Source organism: Dermacentor silvarum, chromosome 11 (genome assembly GCF_013339745.2).
Source record: "Dermacentor silvarum isolate Dsil-2018 chromosome 11, BIME_Dsil_1.4, whole genome shotgun sequence".
NCBI classification, from domain to species: Eukaryota; Metazoa; Arthropoda; class Arachnida; order Ixodida; family Ixodidae; genus Dermacentor; species Dermacentor silvarum.
The window spans coordinates 94,165,330-94,187,654 of NC_051164.1; the positions used below are offsets into that span (position 1 = coordinate 94,165,330).

Consider the following 22,325-nt stretch of genomic DNA (forward strand, 5'->3'; position numbering starts at 1 on the left):
TAATATTTCGGCCGCAGTGGCTCACTAAATATACGACAAACTTGCCAAGTTCAGGCTTTGACTGTTTTATGGGGGGAAGTCAAAAAGTAAAGGGACTTTTGAAATGTCTCGCACTATAGGGTTTGGTAACACTGCTAGTATCCAGCGCTGAATTTGTGTCGTCTGCAACACTTGTATGGAACGTTACTCTTATTACCGCGTTAGTCGTTAGAGAGTTGCAGACCGTTAAATATGGTAACTCTACTGTGGATCTCCACCAAGGAGGAAATGAGGGTAGTGATTCGCATTTTGTTTGCGGAAGGTGTTAAACCTGCGGAAATTATTCGTCGAATGCAAGCGCAGTATATGGTGACAGTTGTTTATCGCGAAGCAAGATATACGAATGAATAGAGCATTTCAAACAGGGAAGAACTTTATGTGACGAGGAAAGATCGGGCAGGCCATCGACGTCAACGACTGGGGACAATTGGAAAGTCGTTGAGGGTATGGTGATGGAAAACAGACGAATCACAGTGGCCGAAATCACCTATATTTACATATCAGTCATGGTTCAGCGTATTCCATCTTACACGAAAGGCTAAATTTTCGGAAAGTCTGTGCAAAGTGGGTCCCGAAAGAATTGTTAGCGCATAAGGCACAAATGTTGGACATCTCTCGTAAACATTTGGCCCGTTATCGTCGCGAGGGAGATGGACTTTTACAGCAAATTGTTACGTATATGAAACTTGGGTACATCACGAACCGGAAAGTAAGGCTGCGAGTATGGTTTGGAAACAGTCAACATCACCAGAAGTTAAGAAATTTAAACGTCAACCATCAACTATAGTAAGATTATTCTATTAGCCGTTCATTTCAGCCCAAGAGGCGAAACTGTGAACAGTGAGAACTATTGTGATGTGTTGCAAACTTGTCGGGAACCGAGGGGTAGCAGCGGAGCGCCAGAACAAGAGGATCAGCTCAGCAGGCTTTCAGAACGGACTAGCGCGTGCCGTGCTTGCGCCACTGGCAAGCGCCGCCCAACTTTATTAAAGACGATAGTCTTTCTTGGGGAACTTAAACGCTGAAAATTTGGTCTGTCTGTCTGTCTGTCTGTTGTCTGTCTGTCACCCGATTCAGCCACCCGGCCAAAGTTGGACCACTTGCTTACCGCCCACACTACTTAAACTGGTACGGCTGTTCATACTTGTGAACGTTATCGATCACAAAGTAAATATTACGCATATCTGAGGCGCAACATCACTAGGTAAGTATTAGGAGGTGTGTTCCTTTAATAGAAAATACATAGATACGTAACTCTAAAGACCCTAGTTTCTTAAGCTACGCTGAAAATGCCATGCTATGCGCGCCGAAGAACGACGTTCCCCGACTGCGCGCCGACGAGCGCCCTCTGCCATGGAGGAAGGAAACCCTCTGCACAAGCTCATGTTTCCTGATGTATTGCCAGATGGCGTCCATGTCTCACGCAGCGCCTCCTCAATTTTATCAATGCCAGCCAGATGCGGCCGATTCTACATAAAGGAAGCGCTGTCTGAGGCAGGGCAAAACATAAATGGCCGCTTGATGAAATAATGCGGTAAAATGAAATCTGTTCGAACAAACCTTCATGCCAGGACGGAAATGGTACGAGAACAGCATCACGGGTGGCCGCGGATCAGACCAGCACTCATGTAGTACGGCCGGCAGAAGACTATCGTCTTTCGACGACATTTGCAGCGAAGCACGCAGATACGCGGCAAATTTTTTTTCTCGTCAGTCGCAGCCGGCCCCAAGGCGCCGGCTGAGAGCGCTGACCTTAGCGTTCCCGCTTAGCAGCGTCGGTGGGCGCTACAGGGCCCCCCGCCTAAACGGAACGGCGAAATGTACTCGTCGACGAGGCAGAGATGAGGCTGTCTTGGTGTCGAGCATATCGACGGGTGCGCCAGCGATATCCGCGGGGAGCTCCTTGGGAGGCGTTTCGACGTAGGCTGGTTTGAGGCGGTCCAGCGAAACGACTTCTTCGCGGCCATTCAATAGGATGGTGGCGGACTTCTGCGTCTTGCGGAGGACACGGTATGGTCCGTCGTAGGAGGGTGTAAGAGGCGCCTTGATAGCGTCTCGTCGGAGGAAGACGTGGGACGAGGACTCAAGGTCCGGGTGCACAAAGATGTTGTGGTCCGATGACCGAGGTGGTACGGGGCGCAGGTGCTGAATGCAGTCCTGTAGGCGTTGGAGGTACTGTAGCGGCTCGGGCGAGGGGGCCGAAGAAATGAACAAGTCTCCAGGAAGCCGCAGGGGTGCACCGTAGACGAGTTCGGCCGCTGAACAGCCAAGGTCGCGACGAAGGACGGCACGTAGGCCGAGAAGCACCGTAGTAAGTTGGTCGACCCAGTGCTCTCGATCCAGGCGCGCACTGAGTGCAGCCTTGAGCTGGCGATGGAGCCGCTCAACCATGGCGTTGGCACAGGGATGATATGCAGTGGTACGGCAGTGCTTAGTGCCAAGCAGGCGGTTGAGTGAAGTGAAAAGCGTGCAGTCAAATTGCCGGCCGCGATCAGTTGTCACGATGCTGGGGCAGCCGAAGCGGGAAACCCATGCTGAAACGAAGGCTTTGGCGACCGCTTCCGCAGTGATGTCCGGAATGGGCACGGCTTCGGGCCAACGGGTGAAGCGGTCGATCATTGTGAGAATGTAGCGACAGTCGTGAGAGTGAGGAAGTGGTCCCACCAAATCAAGATGGACGAGGTCAAAACGGCAGCCAGGGGGCAAGAACGACTGTGTGGGAGTCTTTGTGTGGCGGGTCACTTTGGCGGTCTGGCATGCGAGGCACGAGCGGGCCCACTGGCGAACATCGGTGTTGATGCTTGGCCAGACATACCGCTGTGTAACGAGGCGCTGCGTGGCTCCGACGCTGGGATGGTAGATGTCATGAAGTGATTGGAACACCGCACGACGGAAGGCAGTCGGAATGAAGGGGCGAGGTGTAGCCGCTGACATGTCGCACCAGAGGGAGCCAGGCACAAACGGGTGACGAACGAGTTGTAGACGGAGGGAAGGGGGATGGTCACGCAGCGCTTGCAGCTCGGGGTCTTACATCTGCGCACGAGCTAGACCCTCCCAATCCACAGTCGATGTAGAAGTGCCGAGGGAGGTGATGCGTGAAAGTGCGTCAGCTGCCTCGTTGTCGGTGCCTTTGATGTGCCTGATATCCGTGGTGAACTCCGATATATAGGCCAGTTGACGAACTTCACGTGCGACGTACTTGGAAGAGTTTGTACGGAAGACATACACCAGAGGCTTATGATCGGTTAGAATATAAAATGACTGGCCCTCCAAGAAGTGCCGAAAGTGCTGGATGGTGGAGTAGATGGCGAGCAGCTCGCGGCCAAAAACGCTGTAGCGAGTCTCGGCAGGTTGGAGCTTCCGAGAGAAGAAACCCAGTGGGCGCCACTCGGAGTTGATTTTCTGCTGGAGAACAGCGCCGATGGCCACACTGGAAGCATCCACCATGATGCGGGTTGGCACGTTAGTTCTCGGGTGTACGAGAAGTACCGCATCGGCAACGGCTTGTTTAGCAGCCCTGAAAGCAGCGTCAGCTTCGGGAGACCAGGAAATCGCAGATGAGGAGGCCTTGGTCGTGCGAAGAAGGTTAGTCAGTGGGTGTAGAAGCTCAGCGCAGTGCGGAATGAAACGTCGGGAGAAATTCACTAGGCCGAGGAACTCACGCAGCTGGCGTAGGGTAGTGGGTGCTGGGAAGTCTTTCACGGCCTGGACGTGAGAGGGCAACGGACAAATTCCCAGCTCCGAGATGTGGTGGCCCAGAAACTCGAGCTCGGAAGATCCAAATACGCATTTCTGGGGGTTGACAACCAGGCAAAATTGTTGAAGGCGTTGAATGAGTTCCCGGAGGTGACCCTCATGTTCTTGTGGATTGGGACTCGCGACGAGGATGTCGTCGATGTAGGCAAATACAGCCGGGAGGCCGCGCGTTACCTCGGCAATGAATCGTTGGAACGTTTGAGCTGCGTTGCGTAACCCAAAGGGCATGCGCACATACTCAAACAGGCCGAAGGGTGTAGTAATGGCTGTCTTCGGGATATCGGCCGGCTCAACGGGGATTTGGTGATAAGCCTTGACAAGGTCCACCTTACTAAAGATTTTGCATCCCTCCAAATGGCCTGTAAAATCTTGGATGTGTGGAAGGGGGTAGCTATATCGTGGACCGTGTGAGCGTTGAGCGCCCGGTAGTCACCGCACGGACGCCAGTCACCCGGTTCTTTCTTGGGCACCAGATGAAGCGGGGAGGCCCAACTGCTGGACGACGGGCGAATAATACCTAGCTGGAGAATGCGCTCGAATTCCCGTTTAGCAATGTCCAGACGCTCACCGAAGAGGCGGCGCGGACGGGCTGCGACAGGTGGACCACGCGTGACAATGTGGTGGGTGACGCTGTGCTTGGGAGGCTGATTTAAATAGCAGGGCCTTGTCACCTCAGGGAAGTCTTCGAGGATACGAGCATACGGGCATGTTGGGATCAGCGTGCGGATGCCGGTGGGAGCGACAGCCGACAGAACGCCAGGGATCGAGAGGCGCGTCTTGCTGTCAATCAGGCGATGGCAGCGCATGCTGACGTCAAGGTCGAAAGGAGTCAGGAAGTCGGAACCGAGGATAGGCTGATGGACGTCGGCTACGATGAAGACCCACCGGAATGTGCGCCGCAGGCCTAGGTCGAGAGTGAGGGACCGCAGACCATACGTGGCGATGGAAGTAGAGTTTGCCGCGCGGAGTGTAGGTCCAGGTGACTTAGAAGCGCGGTCACGCTTGGAGGACGGCAGTACACTGACTTCGGCACCCGTGTCTACAAGGAACCGCAGAACGGAAATGCGATCCATGACTATGAAAAGGCGGCCGGGTTGTAAGGCGAGGTCACATGCCGCCGTCAGTGATCTCGCGGTGCGTTTCCCGACCATTCGCATGGGGACTTGCACTGACGGGCGCGGTGCTGGAAAGTGCGATGGTGCCAGCAGATAGGCGAGCGTCGAGGACTGCGCGAGCGGTGACTGGCCGGAGAAGAAGGACGGCGGCTGGGACATGAGGTGAAGCGGCGCTGGTCATGGGAGGACGTCCGAAGGGCGTCGATGGAAACGGCGAGCTGGTCGATCCGGGACTCTAAGCGGGCCATGGTTGAGGACTGTGGCGTTGAAGAGAGGGCGGCGACTGAAGAAGAAGTCGCGTCGTGGATTCGATCAGCGAGCTGGGCGAGGCGGTCGAGGGTCAAGTCCTCTGTAGCGGCCAAGACAAGGCGGGTGGACTGTGGTAAGCTCAATAGCGCACTGTTCGAGTCGACGTTGCTTGTGCCCAGGAGCTGTCGCATGCTGTTGAGCAGCTGGGAAGGGCGGCGATCTCCAAGGTCCTCGGAGGTAAGCAGCTGCTGGATGCGCGCGCTCTCGGACGCCGTGGGACGTTCTAAAATGATCTGCTTCAGTTGCTGGTATGGGGCATCACTCAAAGGTGCAGCGATAACGTCCGCCACTTCCTGAGCCACCTCAGGAGACAGGTTGCAAAGTATGTGGCGAAACCGCGAAGTCTCCGAGGTGATGTGGTGCAGATCGAAGGTGACTTCGACCTGGGCGAACCAAACCTGCGGGTTGTGGCGCCAGAACGTGGGCAGGCGGAGCTGTAGAGCTTCGACGTCACGTGGGCACGAGGTAGCGTCAGGCGGAAGGTTACCTGAGGGCGGGAGGTTGCTGGGCTCGGTCATCTCTTAGGCCGGAGTCACCACTGTCGGGAACCGAGGGGTCGCAGCGGAGCGCCAGAACAAGAGGACCAGCTCAGCAGGCTTTCAGAACGGACTAGCGCGTGCCGTGCTTGCGCCGCTGGCACGCGCCGCCCAACTTCATTTTTCTCGTCAGTCGCAGCCGGCCCCAAGGCGCCGACTGAGAGCGCTGACCTTAGCGTTCCCGCTTAGCAGCGTCGGTGGGCGCTACAAACTAAGCTGAAACCTGCAATTAGATCCAAATATCGTTGAAAACTGCGAAAAGGTGTCATCCTGTAGCAAGATAACGTTCGGCCACATTTTGCCAAGCGGACGACTGAAACAATAAAGGAGTTGGGAGTCGAATTGCTGGAACACCCGCCATACAGTCCAGACCTGGCTCCAAGCGATTTTCATGTTTGGACCATTGAAGAAAGCGCTCAGGGGAAGCAGATTTGCAGCCGATGCATAAGTCATTGATGTGGTGCAAAATTGGTTGCAGGTGCAACCAAAACACTTTTTTTTCCGACGGAATAAAAAAAAATTGAAACGTTGGGCAAAGTGCGTTGAAATGCAGGTGGTTATGTAGAAAAATAATGTATGTTTCAGTTTTCTATTATTAGAATAAATGTACCTTCTCTCAAAGTCCCTTTACTTTTTGACTTCCTCTCGTAGAATACAACCTAGTCCATCTTTACCGATAAGGAAAAAAAATGAAAAAAGAAACTAGGTGTGAGCTTTTTCTTTATATCTTTTTCGGCTTATCGAGCTTACTCTTAATCTAGAAGTGGATTTTTTTTTTCGGTTTTTCAGAAGGGTAACTTACTAATACAGCTCAAATCATTTTTTTTTCTCTTTAGTTTACCTTTAATTTCTTAACTCACTTAAGCCTTGGCACTTGGAATATTCCTCGGTTCTTCTCATGCAGATCAACGAGGCTTCAGAGTACGGATATGACATTTTTCGACTTTTCATTTTTTTTTCTTTGTGGTAAATGAAGGTCCCGGATCTCGAAACCATAAAAAAAAATATTAGAAACTCTCAGAGCGTCCTAAATGAATACTAGTATGATAGGCTTTTCTATGAACCAGTACACTGCAGACGGTCATTTTATCTACAAAAAAAAAAAAAAAAAAAATGTTGAAAGTTGCAAGACCGAGAAAACAAAACACCAAACGCCAAATTTTCAACTCTAGCATATCACAAATCTGCAGACCGCTGCTATTACATCTAAATGGGACAAAATTGATGGGTTATATATATACTAGCTGCTCTGAAATATGTCAGAAATTGGTGAGTAGGACTATTGCAATGCCCTTGTATCACAAGAGAGCCCTCGTAAACTGCAAACTTGCGTATCACATTTGTCACCTTTAGATGTTCTAACAGATGCGGTTTGCAGAACAGCGATATCTGTTTTCGGTGCAAAGTGTTAACGGATTTGTTAACATCGTGCGTCTATGTGTTTTTTTGTATAATTACAGATTTCCTCCTATTGTTTGGACAAAATATCAGGTCCTAAATTAAAATCCTGCTTCCTACAGTCACTGGAAGTTAGCCTACCCTCGCGAAATAATAGATTTGATTGAAATCGATCTAGCCGTTGTTGGATACGACCCTTTCTGCTTAATACATGTATTTGAATCGGTGGCATCGGATTTCACCTCGGGCTAAAGCTTTCTATGAAATGTATCACTAATTTGTGAGTACTACTTTCGCAAGACGGTCGCAATGACTGTTGCGATTCCAAGTAAGATGTGAGCTCGAGTATCACATTTGTTCGAGGCTTGAAAGCGGACTAGTCTGCATTCCGTCACGATACATAAATAAATAAACAGGGACGACAGGACACACAAGGACAAGCGTTTGTCCTTGTGTGTCCTTTCGTCCCTGTATATTCATTTTTTTTCCTTCCCGGTTTGCCTATACTAGAGACAATGGTTCGCTTTAGCTGCTGAAGCGGGTTCATTTTATAGAACTGCATTATTTATTTTTTTGTGCATGCAGAGCTCCACTTCGTGCTCCAGTTCTTTTCAACTCGCAGGTTCTAGGCAATTTTGTCAACAGTTTTTGGATCTAATTTCGGCTTCCTGTTACAGTCGGTAAAAGCTTCCCGAATGCAAAAAAAAAAAAAAAGTTACTCAAATTGACTGAGCGGCTGTGTGCAGAGATAATTTCTGCGTTTCACGTACATTTGAATAGGGAAATAGGAGTTGGCATTTAGCTAAAGCATCTCTTACCACCATGCAGTGCACTCGCTCTATATAGATTGCCTCCTGTCCGCAGGAACGCCTGCTGGCCTCCATCGACAAACTGAAGGGCGCGTCCTTTCGCGTGGCCTTCTCCATAAGCTTTGCAGTGTACCTCTTCAAGCCCACGGGCGGTCTCAAGGACACCACCAAGTTCGGAGACAACTGCACGCACAGCTTCTACGGTGAGTGCTCCGGCGTTTTAGGGGCGAAGCACCTTAGGGCCGAGCCTTGTCCGAGCTCCCTCGTCGCCCATCGTCCGTAGCGCTGGTTTGCATGGAGTCTGCTAGGGGCGCTGCGGTGCACAAGGGTGTTCGTTCCCGACGCGCGCGCTCTTTCTCTCTTCAGCCATGGGTGATAACGGTCGCTTCTGATAACGGCGCGCCCGCTATGGATGAAAATGCGAGAGTGGCGGCTCAACTGCAAGCGGAGTCGAGGGCTCAGAAAGCAGCCGCAGCGCGGCGACGCAGACAACAAGCGGACCCGGAGTCTAGGGCGCGGGAAGCTGCGGCAAAACGGCAACGCCGGCAAGCGGACCCGGAGCTGAGGGCTCGCGAAGCTCGCGCTTGAACCGAGCATCGGCGCCACCAACCTCCGGTAGAGAACGCTTCCGGCGTTTTGCCGCCGCTTCCCGCGCTCTCGCCGTCTCTGGGCCCGCCTGCCGGCGTCGGGGGATTCACGGTTACCCGAATGATCCACCGGTGCTTCGCACACTCATCATCATTCACCTCGTCGATATGTGGTGTTTTTTAAAGCTTGGCTAAAGTTACGTGGGTCACCTTGTATACCACAACGCTGTCTCGTTATCGTTAATTCGTCATCACAATAATAATCATAATGATCATCGTAACAAGTAAAAGTAATCACCAATTACACACCCATCATCGGAAACATTGCGAATCCCATTAACGTAACCAGCCATCAGGATGGCACAACAGTTTTTATGAAGTGCGTAAAGCGGTAAATTGCAGCTCCTGGCAATCCCGAAAAACTAGGCATGTGTACTTAGCGAATTGCATATATTTAATTGCTCGCAATCAAATACACTGTTCTGCAGTTTTGTGGTTGTTGAATTACCTTTTGTAAATCAGATTTAAGTTTGCACCTTACGTGAGGTTACAATAATTACGAAGTGATATGCAAGGGCTATATTTTAGTGCTATATTTCACAGAGCTGTATCGATTACTGTGCGTCCGTTTTAGATGTGTGCATAGGTGGTGCTGTTTGCAGAATTGTTATGTCATTTGTTATTACTGAGTTACAGAGTTGTAAATAATTTTTTTATCATCTGCGATTTTATACAATTTGTTAAAAAAAAAACTGGTGGCCTCAACTCAGAATTAAGAGGAAGCGTTACCTCGAGACGTCCTAAGCGTATGGGAAGAGAAAAATAGTTTCGCTCGGTAAAGAATGGACCGAGTTTGATGACGTATGCTGAAAAATGTAAATGTTAAAGTCTAGCGACTGCCGGAATTGGGTCCTTTGAATACGAGGTCTTCTCTGGGCTTCGTTGGATATATGGGTACCTGGCTGCCACTTTCTGATTACTACCATCAAAATAAGGCGATTCGAGATCTTCTGGTGCACGTAGAACATCGAAAAAGACGTGAAAATGAAGCTTACAACTAAGAAGCCACACCAAGTTAGCGTACAGACACGCGCAGAGCAGTAATCAAGCGTAATTAGCTAAAGAAAGGATGAAATATAAACCTGCCTCAAACGTCAACCTGCTAACACACGGCGCTGCCTCAAACTCCTCCACCGACTATCAGTAGTGCATTATCATTATTTTCAATTCTACACCCTCGCCGCTAACACACTCTCGCTCGTTACCTCACCCACCCGCCTTACCTTCTCCCCCCTTTAGAAGAACCCTACCTATATATACTGTGCCGAGGAGAGCATATGTCGCCTTGAAGAAGACAAGTCCACTTGTCGAAACGTTGGCTCCTGCTCTCACCTCTCTTTATTGCTCTCTCTCAAATGCAACAATTTTATTCCGTATCAGTCCAGAATCTGTCCCGTGAGGAAATTTCCGTACTCTACACGCATTCGAATAGAGAAATTGGCGTTGGCACCGAGCCAAAGCTTCCTGTGCAGTTTTCTGCGAACATGACCCTTTATGAAGCAGATAACTTTAGAGAACAGCACGTGCGTTGAACGCGCGAAAGATCATGGTACGTGCTATTTATATCCGACGCAGATGACACCAGCGAGCTATGCGGCGTGCCGGACGCCAACATCACAGAAAACGCGGATCCCGCAAAGTCGAGCGCCACGTACTCGAAGAAGCCGGACGGCGTCTTCATGGTGTTCGAGACGAAGAACGCCACTCTCCTAAAGGTGAGCCCCATCGCTTCACAGGATCGGGCGAGAGAAGGGTACATCCCTTGTCCTTTAGGAGGTGGTTCACGCTTGACGACGAAACATACGAACTGCTCTCCCCTCTCCAACGTACCCAAAGTACTCTCCATGTACTCGTCTCTCTAACGTTCAAGTTTTACTATATCAAGCCCCACGAGTGCTTTTCCCTCTCCATGAACTACTCTCCCCTCTCTATATACTCGTCTCTCAACGTACTAAACTGCTCTCCCCTCTCCATATACCTCTCCAACGTACCCAAACTGCTATTCCCTCTCCATGTACTTGCCTCTCAAACGTATCCAAACTACTCTTTCCTCTCCATGTACTCGTCTCCCCAACGTACCCAAACTGCTCTCCCCTCTCCAACGTACCCAATGTACTCTCCCCTCTCCATGTACTCGTCTCTCTAACGTACCCAAACTGCTCTTCCCTCTGTATGTACTTGTCTCTCCAACGTGCCCAAAGTGCTCTCCTCTCTCCATGAAGCGGCTGAAGTTATAGTAGATTCCCACTTCGATCCTGCGAGCTTCAAGTGCCCCAGCACGGATGCTGCAGCCGTAGACGTCAAGCTGCGAGGCGCAGTGAGGAGGACACACGAATGTGGATTGTGTGTTGTCTCGACAAAATGCAAGTCACGCGAGATATGTACATACTCGTTGTGAAAGTTGGTTCACTGTTCTATGAGCGAATGAATACAGTAATTAGGAAGTTTAACGTTTAACATTCCGAAACTACAGGGTTCCTCGCTCCGCGGGTGCAGCTCACGGCAGAAGAGGCTGCCGTATGCGAACGTAAGCGCGATCATGCCCGTAAGGACGATCCCGTGTATCGGCAGCGGCAGAGCCTCTGACCGTCTACCACAGCGATCACAAGGCAATACTGTGCAAGTGTGGAGTCGTCCGTGAAAGTGCGAGTGTATGCTTGTAATCAAATGGCTACATGATCTAAAGTGAAGGCTACGCAACTTAACGAAATGTGTCTTCATTCAACTTCAACGTTCAAAAAATACAATCCTAAACCAAGCCATCAAATCACATATGCATCGCATCGGGTCGCTCAGCATTTCTTGGCTTCGTCGCGTGGTCGTTGGCTTGAGACTTTGACTTTTATTCAGTGCATAGGAGAAAGCTTCGCATTCAACCATCTTTCTTTAAGAAAGGCGCGCTTTGATTGTTTTGTACATTGAAGCTAAAAAATTATTGGAACACCCATGCATTCCTTCGCAAACTTTGGGAAAACATATCTTGTACCTGGTGCCATACTCAGAATTCGGTCCAACAGAACGGGTGGCGCCACACCGATTTTTCATCTTCGAAGCAGATATGACTTTCGAAGTGGCAAACTACAATTCGTGAATTGCAATACGTGCCGTAAGTTAATTATTTTAAAAGTTATTTAGCGATACCTTGTAAGTTAGCAATATATTCATCTAGATATTCCGTGCAAATAATGTTCGCCTCTCAGAGTAGTCCAACTGAAGTAGTAAAATCGTGCTTCTTGAAGGGAATCAAACAGCGCAAAAGACGAGAGTTCAGGTCTAGAAGACAGACAGCGCTGACCAACCCGGTTAGTCTATCACCTGCACTTGGCGTTCCCGCCTTTTGAGCTGCTTTATCCCCTTCAACATGCACTAACCTGCACAGCACAGCGTACTCCTACACATCATTTATAGAATCGTCCTACATCGTGCTACAAAAATTCTGCTAACAATTAAATTAAAAAAGAAAAACACACACCTCTCTATACATAAATTTTAAAAATAAACTATGGGGCTTTAGGCGCCAAAACAATAACCTGATTATGAGGCACGCCGTAGTGAGGGCTCAGGGTTAATTTGACCACCAGGGGATCTTTAACGTGTCTCCAATGCACGGGACACGGGCGTTTTTGCATTTCGCCCCCATCTAAATGCGGCCGCCGCGGCCGGGTTCGATCCCGCGACCTTGAGCTCAGCAGCGCAACGCCTTAGCTGACTGAGCCACCCCGGCGGGAGTCTCTATACACTATAAATTGAAATAAATATGAAGGAGCGCAAATTAAAGGGACGCAAAAGGAAAATATGAGGTCGAGCTAGATCGACCAAGTATTCCTCTAGAAGTCTATCATCGTTTCCTGTGCGCCAATATATGGCTTTGTTGCGCAGAAAATTGCCGCCGAAGGTCCCGCTGCTGATGCTGAATTCGAACTGCCGGCGCCAAGACGGAGGAATTGACGTCATCTCCACGTGACCTCGCTCTATGCAGCTGTTTTTTGTGCGGGCGAGGTTGGTTGTAGCATCGGCGCTTGTAAACAGGAAAAGCGATGCCGCTCGCCGTGGCGGCACTTTTACAAGTGCTGACGTGGCACATAAGCTCTGCGATCGGGTGGCGGCGCGCTGCAGATCTCAGAGGCCCTGTGTCACATATGAACAGTGCCGTAGTCCAAAACGGGGGGCCACCACTCCAAGCTTTCAATTTTCGTCATTTTCTCGCTTGGCAAAAACTCGCTTTTTCGTTACGAATGACGGATTTGTTATTTCGGAAGCCTATTAACCTTTCATTCTGACTCTACTTGACGTTTTCCCCATAAGTGTCGCTTTAACTTGCGCCGGTTCTTCGATCGGCTTGCCGCAGGTGAGCCAGGCGTCGACCGCGGCGCGCGAGAAAGGCGTGATGCTCACCTGGGCCGCCTACGAGGTGCACAGAGACCGGATGTTGTGCGGGGGGGACACAAAGAAGACGTTGGAGAGACTCGAAGTTCTCAACGATGCCGTGGTGGCGGACTACGCCCCAAAGGAAAAGGACAGCCAGGGCTGACGAAAAGAGACGCACGCGCCCCCCCACCCGCCGCCCTTCATGGCCGATCCCATCGTATTCAGTAAAAGAGGCAGTTGGGGATGATTCAGCGTGCGTTACTAACTTAACGAGAAAGAAGTCGCTACACAATGAGCGAGGGTTGACCCTTTAAGGACGAGCTGTAAAAAATGACAAGAGGAGGTTTAGTTTCTGTCGAAATATGCAAAAGACACAGAATGTTCAAAGGAAAGGTCGTGACGGTAGGCTGGCCAGAAGTGCGCATGCTCGTGCGTTCTCAATGCCATGTATCGACACCAAGGTAAATAAATACACCTGGTAGCGAAGCTTCCATAGAAGCCCATACATTCAATACATGGCAGCTTATCGGCAGTTCATGGGGCTTAGCGCCATCTGTCTGAGGAGGGAACACTTCCAGCGGGAAAAAAAATAATTTGACGTCATATCCGTTAAAAAGAGAAGTGACGACATTTTGTTCTCATAGGCGCGAAATTTGTTTTCGGAGGCCTGCCATTAGAGCTGTATATTCAAATGCCCCGCCATTCGACTTGATTGATGGGCGTTCCGGGCTTTCAGCTCGGAAAGCGATTCAGGAAAAGGTCAGCCGAACGAGGGTCGAGATCGCATCGCTGCACAGAACATACTTTCTTTGGAGGCCTACGAACGCTTTGGGCGTAGATTGCGTGAGTGCTCGTCCTTTCGTCGGACGCCAAATAACTCGCCGGCCAGCGCTGTCGCACGAAAACAACTAAAGCAAACAAGTATCTGACGGTCGCAACTCACTACTTTTGACGGCACAGGTTAAGAAACAATAAAACTACCCGCGTCACCTAATTCAGACAAACGTCGACATGCAAAACAGAACATGGGAGGCGGGCCTATTGTAACAGGTGAACTTTACGAGCGCGCCTTTCCACGCACTCAAAGAGCTGCATTGCATTGCAACTGATGTCAACGCCCACCGCTTATCGATGGGCGCTGAAAAAAGGTATTTATTGATAATGATCAAGTAAAATAGAGTTGAATCTTCTTTTCTTGACATGCATATATAAAATGGATTAGGAATTTTATTTTCATTGAATGAATCTAACTGCGTCTCGCTTTAATTAAAAAACGCTTTTTCTCTTTCCCAGTGTTTATTCCCTCCAAACATAGTCGCGCTTGTATCGCTGCTCCCATAACCACCCTTGCTGATGTCTGTGACAATTGGTTCTGAACCGCTTTTCGCCCGAAGCTTCGCGACCTTTGTGGATCGACCTTGTCGACACCGCGGGCGCTTGCTTCGCCAAAGGGCGGCTCAAAAATGCTGTTTGGCATCGTCGAGTTTGGCACGCGCTCGCATGATCCCGCAGTATTTTGTACCCACCTCTACATATAATCGCCTGTACACACACGTACCTCTGAACGGTATTTTTTTTTTTTTTGTATCTATAGGCTATCCGTTTCTTAGGCAATTGTGTAGCCACCGGATGCTCCAGCTTATTACGGCACAAAATTTTGACCAACAAAGTTCTATGAATGATCGCACCTTTGTTCTGCTAAGCCAAACAATAGATCACAACCTGGGACCTGTAAATGTAAAGTCTCATCATCACCATCAGCCTACAAAAATTGACTGATGATGTCTCATAATGTCTCGTAATGTCCGATAGGCACCTATTAAGTTGGGCTAGCCAATGTGGGCCATTATTATGACCATTTTTGAGTTGGCCCATTTTTGAGCCCTTAAGATATGTGCCACTGAATATGCGCATTCTTTTAAAAGCCTTTTAGATGTATATGGTACCTTTCTCTGCCCCCCTCCCCTTCCCCCATTCGCCTCTCATCAACACTCTTTCATCGACAAGCAGAGTCTGATGTCACCATCTACGTGGCCATGGAGAATGTTCACGTGTCGCCACATACGCCATGTTGTCTTAATCACAGCTTCCACTGTGCTGCAAGATAAGCGAATCGAGATAACTTTTCACCATGCGAGCTGTTCAACTATATGGCGGCCTCGATGACGTCAGTGCGTACAGGTCGTACAGGTTACGAGGCCGTTCGCGTGCCATCCACTACCGCTGCTACCTTGCTAACTCAAATGACCTTAGCATTAGTTAGATTCCAACGTTACGTTGAATATGCGTTGTCTCTCTTTATATATATATATATATATATATATATATATATATATATATATATATATATAAGCGTACTTACCGGCGAGCGAATTGCCCTTCGTGCTGCCTCTCGCTTCAACACGAACTAGGCGCGCGAGAACACAGCACACTCGAAGCCATTAGCTATTGACCCTTTTCGCGGAGCAGTTTGTCCTAGAAAAACGAGATGGCGCTCACGGCGGCGCGCCATACGTTGCCTCAGCGACAGCGCACGGATACGAAACCATTACCGCTTCTACCTTGCTTCTGTGCGATCAGCTGTCGGAAATGCAACTCAGTTTTCGCTAACGCACTGTGCTCCATTCATGCTGGTTTGAATCACGTGGATTGAGGACGCGTGCAGTAGTTGGCTGCAAAAATAGTGACTGGCATATTAAGGAATGTAATGAATATGTATGGCCAATTTCGCGGACCGCTGCTGCAACTGACCGTATACGTGTTTCCGGCATTTCGAGATGCACGGCTTTCCTCGAGGATACACAAATTTGCTCATCCTCCAGCGTTGTATCGCGAACCTTCAGCCCCGGTACGTCGGCAAGAGTGAGTGCCGCTCGTTAAACAATGATAAAGGTAGTAGCGCCGCTTCCTGACATAGTAGGTTTCGCGCACAGTATCTAAACCCATCTACCCCAACTGACACGGAAACTTACGCCCACTCTTTCGCCAATGGGTCAAAAATAAGTGAACGGTCGCACACTTGAATATATGTGCCCTTTATACGCACAATAAATGAGGGACTACACCGAAAGCGCAAGAATGGTCGAAGCTGAATATTTCGTGACGGTCCACAAGAGTCAGCGAGTTACTGGCGATACTACATCTTTGCTACAAGGTATTAAAGTGTACAGAACAGCTACGTTTCAAGCTTTGTGCGCAGCAAGAACAAACCTAACAAAACTGAGTACAACCGCGAGCGATTAGGCAGAAAATAATCAGTGACGGCACCGGGTATATTTGCCAAAGAAAAATGAAGAGCAAAACACACTAACCCTTATTCATTTCAGGAGCGGAAAGGTTGGAATTCATATTTAGCCCTGCTTTTAGAGCAAGCACCGTACGTATACGCTGCTTGCGCCGTTTGGACCTAGCTTAATCAGCTCCGAAAGCGCTTTTGCATGTTCTCTGAAGCTGTGGACAAAGCTTCGTGTCGTCCACCCAGTCATCATCTACGATATCTCCCGACACAGAGGTTTGCTAAGCCGCACCGGCGTCATACACATCCATTGTAAACATGGAGGCAACGGAGGCAGTTGAGGCAAGCAATGGTCGCGTCACCACGTGATCAAACATGGCAGCACCCACGGGATCGCCGCGAAAAGGGTTAATATCCTGTAGGCTAGCCTTTGAACCCTGCGCAGATTGCCTCCAAGACAGGACGTGCGCGGCCGCGCTCAGCCGCCGCAGCTGTAGTAGAAGAGGAAATGCGCACTAACCTGCCCCCTCCCCTTTTAGAGCGCCCACATCCCCCACCCCCCGCTCCCCCCTTGCGCACCCTCCCCGCCTTTCTCCCTTGCGAGCGTTAGGAGACGCCGCCACATCACGCCACCATACTTCTAGGCTCACCACTGCAAGCTTTCGCTCGCACCTACAGCACGCGGCCGCGATGTTATCGCACTTGGACTTTATGGAACATCACGGCGATGTCGATGGCGGAAATTCGCCTGGAGTGGCCATACAATTGCTATCGCAATAACAATAGAAGGGATGCGGTCGGTAAACGCTCGCCGTAACACCTCCGATTACTAATCACGAGGAAAGAATGTCCGAGACGTCCGGGATCTGGAAAAGTCCAAGTGCGCATACTCCGTCTGGCTTGGACATGTTTACGATCGAGACCACGGGATTGGCTGAATGTATCTCTTACGAACAATCCTAGCGCGCGACGTTTCTGTGAATCAGAAGTGGCGAACAGAGCTCAACTTGAACTTGGCCATTGGTTCCTGTAAAAATTACTAGAGCGCTGGTGTGAACGAGAGCTTCAAGCATGGCGCTTGCTGCGAGCATGAAAATGACATAGTACGTGACTTTGCCTACATTTCGGCCATATGGCTTGGAACGGCTGTGTGACTTGGCCCTATTGATAATTAATATAATTGCCTTATAAATTCAACATTTCGCAATAACTTTGTATGGACGCAGTCCTTGGGTAGACTCTGTTGGATACACATAAACAAGGCAGCGGGGGCGGGGGGGGGGGGGGTGGACAGATGCCAGGTCGCCCCCCCCCCCCCCCCTAGTTACGCCACTGATCATTAAGTGCACAAAAAAAGGGACACACTGAATGCAAATTTGCTGCTCACTTTCATATTGAGGACCAATAAGAAGCGCCAACAAGCGAGGGTCGAAAACAAGACCAAAACTGCGACGCTTCGATCGTTCTCCGTCTCTTGGAACTTGGCATCGTCGACGAGATGTTTGTATACCAACTAGAGGTGCTATTCTCGACACACATGGCGGCTGCACGGCCGCCATTATCCGCCGTCTTGACTCTCTCATTGGCTGTCGAGAGGTTACGTGTTTTGAAATTTGTGCCGGGAAACGGAAGTTTTGCAAATTGAAATTTTGCGTTTTCATCACAATGACGTGACGTGACGTGACGTGGATAACGATAACGATAACGTGGCCTAGAGCGCGCGCTCATCGTCACTGGTAGGTCGCGTATACGTTGTCTCAAGGTAGAAAGCAAGCGCGTGGACGCCAATATACGATGACTCCTTCAGAACCCGAGGACACGCATCCTAGCTAATGAAGCAGACGACAGATTGTGCGCATGCAGACGACGGAAGCGAGAAACGATTTTGATGGAATAATCGCACGCTTTCCGGCCGACGTCTAGGGGGGAGGTAGACGGTGAAAGGGGGAGCTGAGTCTCACCTCGATCACCCATACTCTCTGACGGGTGCAAATAAAGTGCTTTCTCTCTCTCTCTCTCTCTCTCTTGTGCGAAACGTCAAATTTGCGTCATGTTACGAAAGGAAATCGGGGCCATCAGCGGCATTTTGTAAGCGTCACGCCTACGTCACGCCTCGAAGAAAATGGCGGAATGTCCAGATCAGCAGCTTTGGGCCAGGTTTAAGTTCTTTTGCTCACTTTCATATACAGCTCGCCGCGCAAAAAAAAAAAAAAAAGAAAAAAAAAAGAAAGAAAAAAGAAGTGACACAGACACAAGGACGGCGCGAGGACTTTCTTTTTCAGCGCAGCAAGCAGCGAAAGCATTGATGACCACTGCCATTGGCGGCGCGCAGTTCGCTGTCACCAAAGCCTGCTCCGCGACACGCCCGTTTGCTGGGCCCCAGTTTCGCCGTAGTCCCTCGCCATGGTGTCGTTGACGATCCTGAACCGGCTGTAGGACGTTCGCTGCGGCTTGTCGATGACGTCGCACGTGGCCACGTCGTTCTGTAGATCGTAGACTGCCCACACCAGGCCCACGCTTGCATTGCGGGCCACCGTTATCGTCTCGTTCATCTGCACGCGCCGCGCACCGGTGCCCGACTGTGACGTAAGTTTGGTTCTTTCCGTTCTGAACACGACCGCGCTTACAAAGGTGCATAAAAAAAAAAAAAAAAAAAAACAGTTTTACTGGCAATTGCAAGTTAAACTTAGCGTTCCCGTTTTGGCCCACATTAGCTTATTTAAAGCCTCTTGTGCGTCACATGTCCAACCACGCTAAAGACAGAAATCTATAGGCGACACCTATAAAGGTTCAAATTTTTTATTTACTTGCAATAGCAGAGCGTTTGAATAGGCTCGTGCAATCTTGAGTTAAGCATGTTGTGTGTTACGTGCTTAAATTGTATCCAGATTTTCGTGTATTTATTTGTTTAGTTATTTATTTATTTGTGCAACACTGGTCAAATGCCGTAAAGGACCCCACACTAGAACCACACCTTGCGAGTCACCGTTGTTGCGTCCGTCATTTGCAGGCGCCGAACTCCGTGCAGAAGGGACAAACTTGCCGGCGTGTCCTTACATTCTAAGCAGGGCAAGATTTCGAAAGGAGCCAATTTGCCACATTTTACTTGCGATAGCAACTTAGTGTTAGCATCGGCTTGTGTCATCTTGCCTGAAGCCCGATATCCATTACGTACATAATCTCGCGAAAAATAAAACCAACAAGTAAGGTAACTGTATAGTATATTGGGTGAGTCTATTCTCCCGGCAGCATTTGTACCGGCGCGCACCTCCTATTGGCGCTCGGAAGTCACATGACAGACTGCCGGGGGAAAAACGGCCTGAAGGTGCGCCCTAACCTAACATCACATAACCTAATATCACCTAATCTAACCTAGCATAACATAACATAACCTAACATAACACCCTAACCTTCCAAGAGCCAATAGGAGGTGAGTGCCGGCAGAAATTCGTTGCAGAAGTTCTCCCGGCTGCCGGGAGAATAGCCACTGCCTAGTATATTAGGTGCACATTTCGACATTTCGCTTGCGAAAGCACATTGCACTTGGTGTTTGCATGCGCTGGCTTGTGTCATCTTGTCTGAAGCCTGTTTGTCTGTCATACGTGTAATCACACGTCACGTGTCGTAGACGGCCCACACCCTACGGGCAACCGCTGTCGCCTTTATCACCTGCCCGCGCCACTCTCGGGGGCGACGGGTGGCAGCTCTGCAGTGTTGACGGCCACATGCAACGTTGCGACTTAGCGCGGAAAACATTATTTCTAGCTACGTTTACACGGAAGCGACAAAGGCGGGTCGAGTCGACTTGTCGGTATAAGAACCGGTCGTCGGTTCTGATACCGACGAGCCGGACCGTGCGAGCGTCGACGGTGGGCTCGGTCAGCCCACCTGCAAGGGTAACTCGCCCAGCCCACTTGGCAAGGGGTACGTAAACTTGGTCGTGTCGGGCTGGGTCAGCTCGACCTCCGACTCACTCGACTCGACCCGTTCGCGTCGAGTATGTGCAAGCGGAAGCTTGTGATCGTGCAAGGTCTTCGAATCAAAAGCAACAATGCGTCCCCGTACACCTACAGTCATACCTTAGCCTCAATGGTTTCCGCTGTCTCGAAGACGATGAGCATGTCGCCTTTAATGCGGGCTGTGGCACTACCGAGCAGTGGGTCCTGGGTGGTGATCGTCGACTCTTTCACGCCGCAGAGCTCAGAGTAGTCGACTGCGCATGTCGGATACTTGGTTGAAGCGACACGAAACAGCAGGTTGCAAATGAAAGCTATAGATCGCTAGGCTCCTCACAATGATCATGAGACGCAGCGTAGCATTAATGGGACACGAAACAAGATTCATTTCGAGCTGTATTAGTAGATTACAACTCCAGAATACTCAATAGGTTCGACGTGTGATAAATCGAATTGCACATTTCATGTTGCCAAGGTCACGAAAGACCCATTTCAGAAGCTTTACCATGGGAGCTTAACACACGGGAATGGAGAAATCGTACTCCTGTGCAACCACTGCCTCGATTCTGATAAGGTTCCTTGCACTTGAAAAAAAAAAAAAAGATAAAATCTACCTACCAAAGAGATGGCATATTATATTTAGACAATCAATTTCTTCACGAAAATTCTTGATAACCGAGACAACTAAAAACAGGGTAATGAATTTTACAATTCTCTAACTCGGCGATAAAAAATTGACATCACAATCATGCAAAGTACACCTTTTGTGACATATAAAATAAGTAAAATATATGCATTATACACAGTGCTCTGAAACATATCACTTTCTTCTGCAAACATTGCACAATTCACTAATATCACGTAAACTGCAAACTTATACCAGGTGGTCTTTTGTCGTTAACAAATGTGTTTTTAAATCCTTCGTGGCACGTAGCACAATTCTACTTCCTGACCTACATTACGCTCAGAGGCGGACATTCTTCATCAAAATAGATGAATTTTCGCAAGTGAACTTTTAAACGTTGCTTTATGACATATTGCAATCTACAACTTGCAGCCAGTGACTCCGAAAGCCATATCCACTTGAAACGAATTATGAGATATGCGTCCCCAAAGTTTGAGACGAAATGCATTGGTGTTCCAGTAAGTTTCGAGATTCAATGCATAAAAGGGCGTCCTGCTAAAAAGTTAAGTGATACAACTATGCATTTCACCGCAGGTTTGACACCGCTTATATCAAAACTGGTGCTGATTTTCATATTCGTTTTAAGTGAATGTGCCCTCTGAACTTTCTCACTTGAATTCCTTCATCGAAATATATTCGCTTAGGTGACTCGTTAAACAGTTAATCAGGAAAATATTGTTAATTAGTCAATCATGCATTTTGATTTCCAGTGTCAGCCTCTTCGAGTGGTCCAGCTCAATGAGTAAATGTGTGCTATATTCCACAGGGAAGCGATTTTTAAAAAAAGTGCTAACGTTAACTAAACACCGGGTATATCGCATCTGCCCGCTCAGTTTGCTGCTCTAACAGATACACTTTACTGAACTGCGATACGTGTGTTTGACGCAGAGTCACGTACTTGTAAACTTCGTGTTGCAGTGTCTTTTTTTTTTTTTAAACTTGCCCATTTTCGGCAAATTAAAAAAAATTGAGGCACTGACTCGGAATTCTGGTTCCTAGTCAATACATTCGGCTTTTCTCTCATAAATGCAAAAAGTTACATTCAAATTGATTAATTGGTAACCTAATGACAGCGTTTCTCGGGTTCACGTGTACTTGAATGGAGAGATGGGAGATGACCCTGAGCGAATGCTTCCTCTTAAGCACTGTTTCAACTCGCGTAGTGCAATTGTTTTGTAGGGGCGAGCGAACAGTATTTTCCGCTTTTCGCGGCTGAACCGCATACCTTTCGGATAGTTTTCGAATCATAAACAGCCGTTTTTACTACTAATATAAAACGATATGCAGGTCCTGGTATGTTCACAACGTTCGCAAGTTTCGGTCATTTCTAGTGTCCATTATGAAGCGCTATCAAGAGCATAAATGCAGCAACAGGAGCGAATTAGTCATTCATTCGCATACTATGGACTCATTGGCGAGTGCTAATGATAGTCGCTTCTCCGGAAACGTCCGGCTCCCCTGAGCGACATAAC

General features: G+C 49.1%; 3 protein-coding genes across 3 annotated transcripts in view; 2 read left to right on the forward strand and 1 right to left on the reverse strand.

Moving 5' to 3' along the window:
- LOC119432748 (uncharacterized) overlaps window positions 1-13,278 on the forward strand; it is a 48,217-nt gene extending 34,939 nt beyond the window's left edge. The window contains exons 11-13 of the mRNA XM_049658179.1: window positions 8,018-8,165; window positions 10,185-10,324; window positions 12,958-13,278. Of these exons, the coding sequence (XP_049514136.1) occupies window positions 8,018-8,165; window positions 10,185-10,324; window positions 12,958-13,140 (471 nt within the window). The 3' untranslated portion in view covers window positions 13,141-13,278. The remainder of the gene's footprint in view (window positions 1-8,017; window positions 8,166-10,184; window positions 10,325-12,957) is intronic.
- Window positions 1-22,325, forward strand: part of LOC119433311 (alpha-crystallin B chain-like) — a 407,637-nt gene that overhangs the window by 331,809 nt on the left and 53,503 nt on the right.
- Window positions 18,410-22,325, reverse strand: part of LOC125941338 (uncharacterized) — a 34,732-nt gene continuing 30,816 nt past the window's right edge. Inside the window, exons 10-11 of the mRNA XM_049658377.1 lie at window positions 20,292-20,425; window positions 18,410-18,764 (exon numbers count right to left, since the gene is read on the reverse strand). Of these exons, the coding sequence (XP_049514334.1) occupies window positions 18,552-18,764; window positions 20,292-20,425 (347 nt within the window). The 3' untranslated portion in view covers window positions 18,410-18,551. The remainder of the gene's footprint in view (window positions 18,765-20,291; window positions 20,426-22,325) is intronic.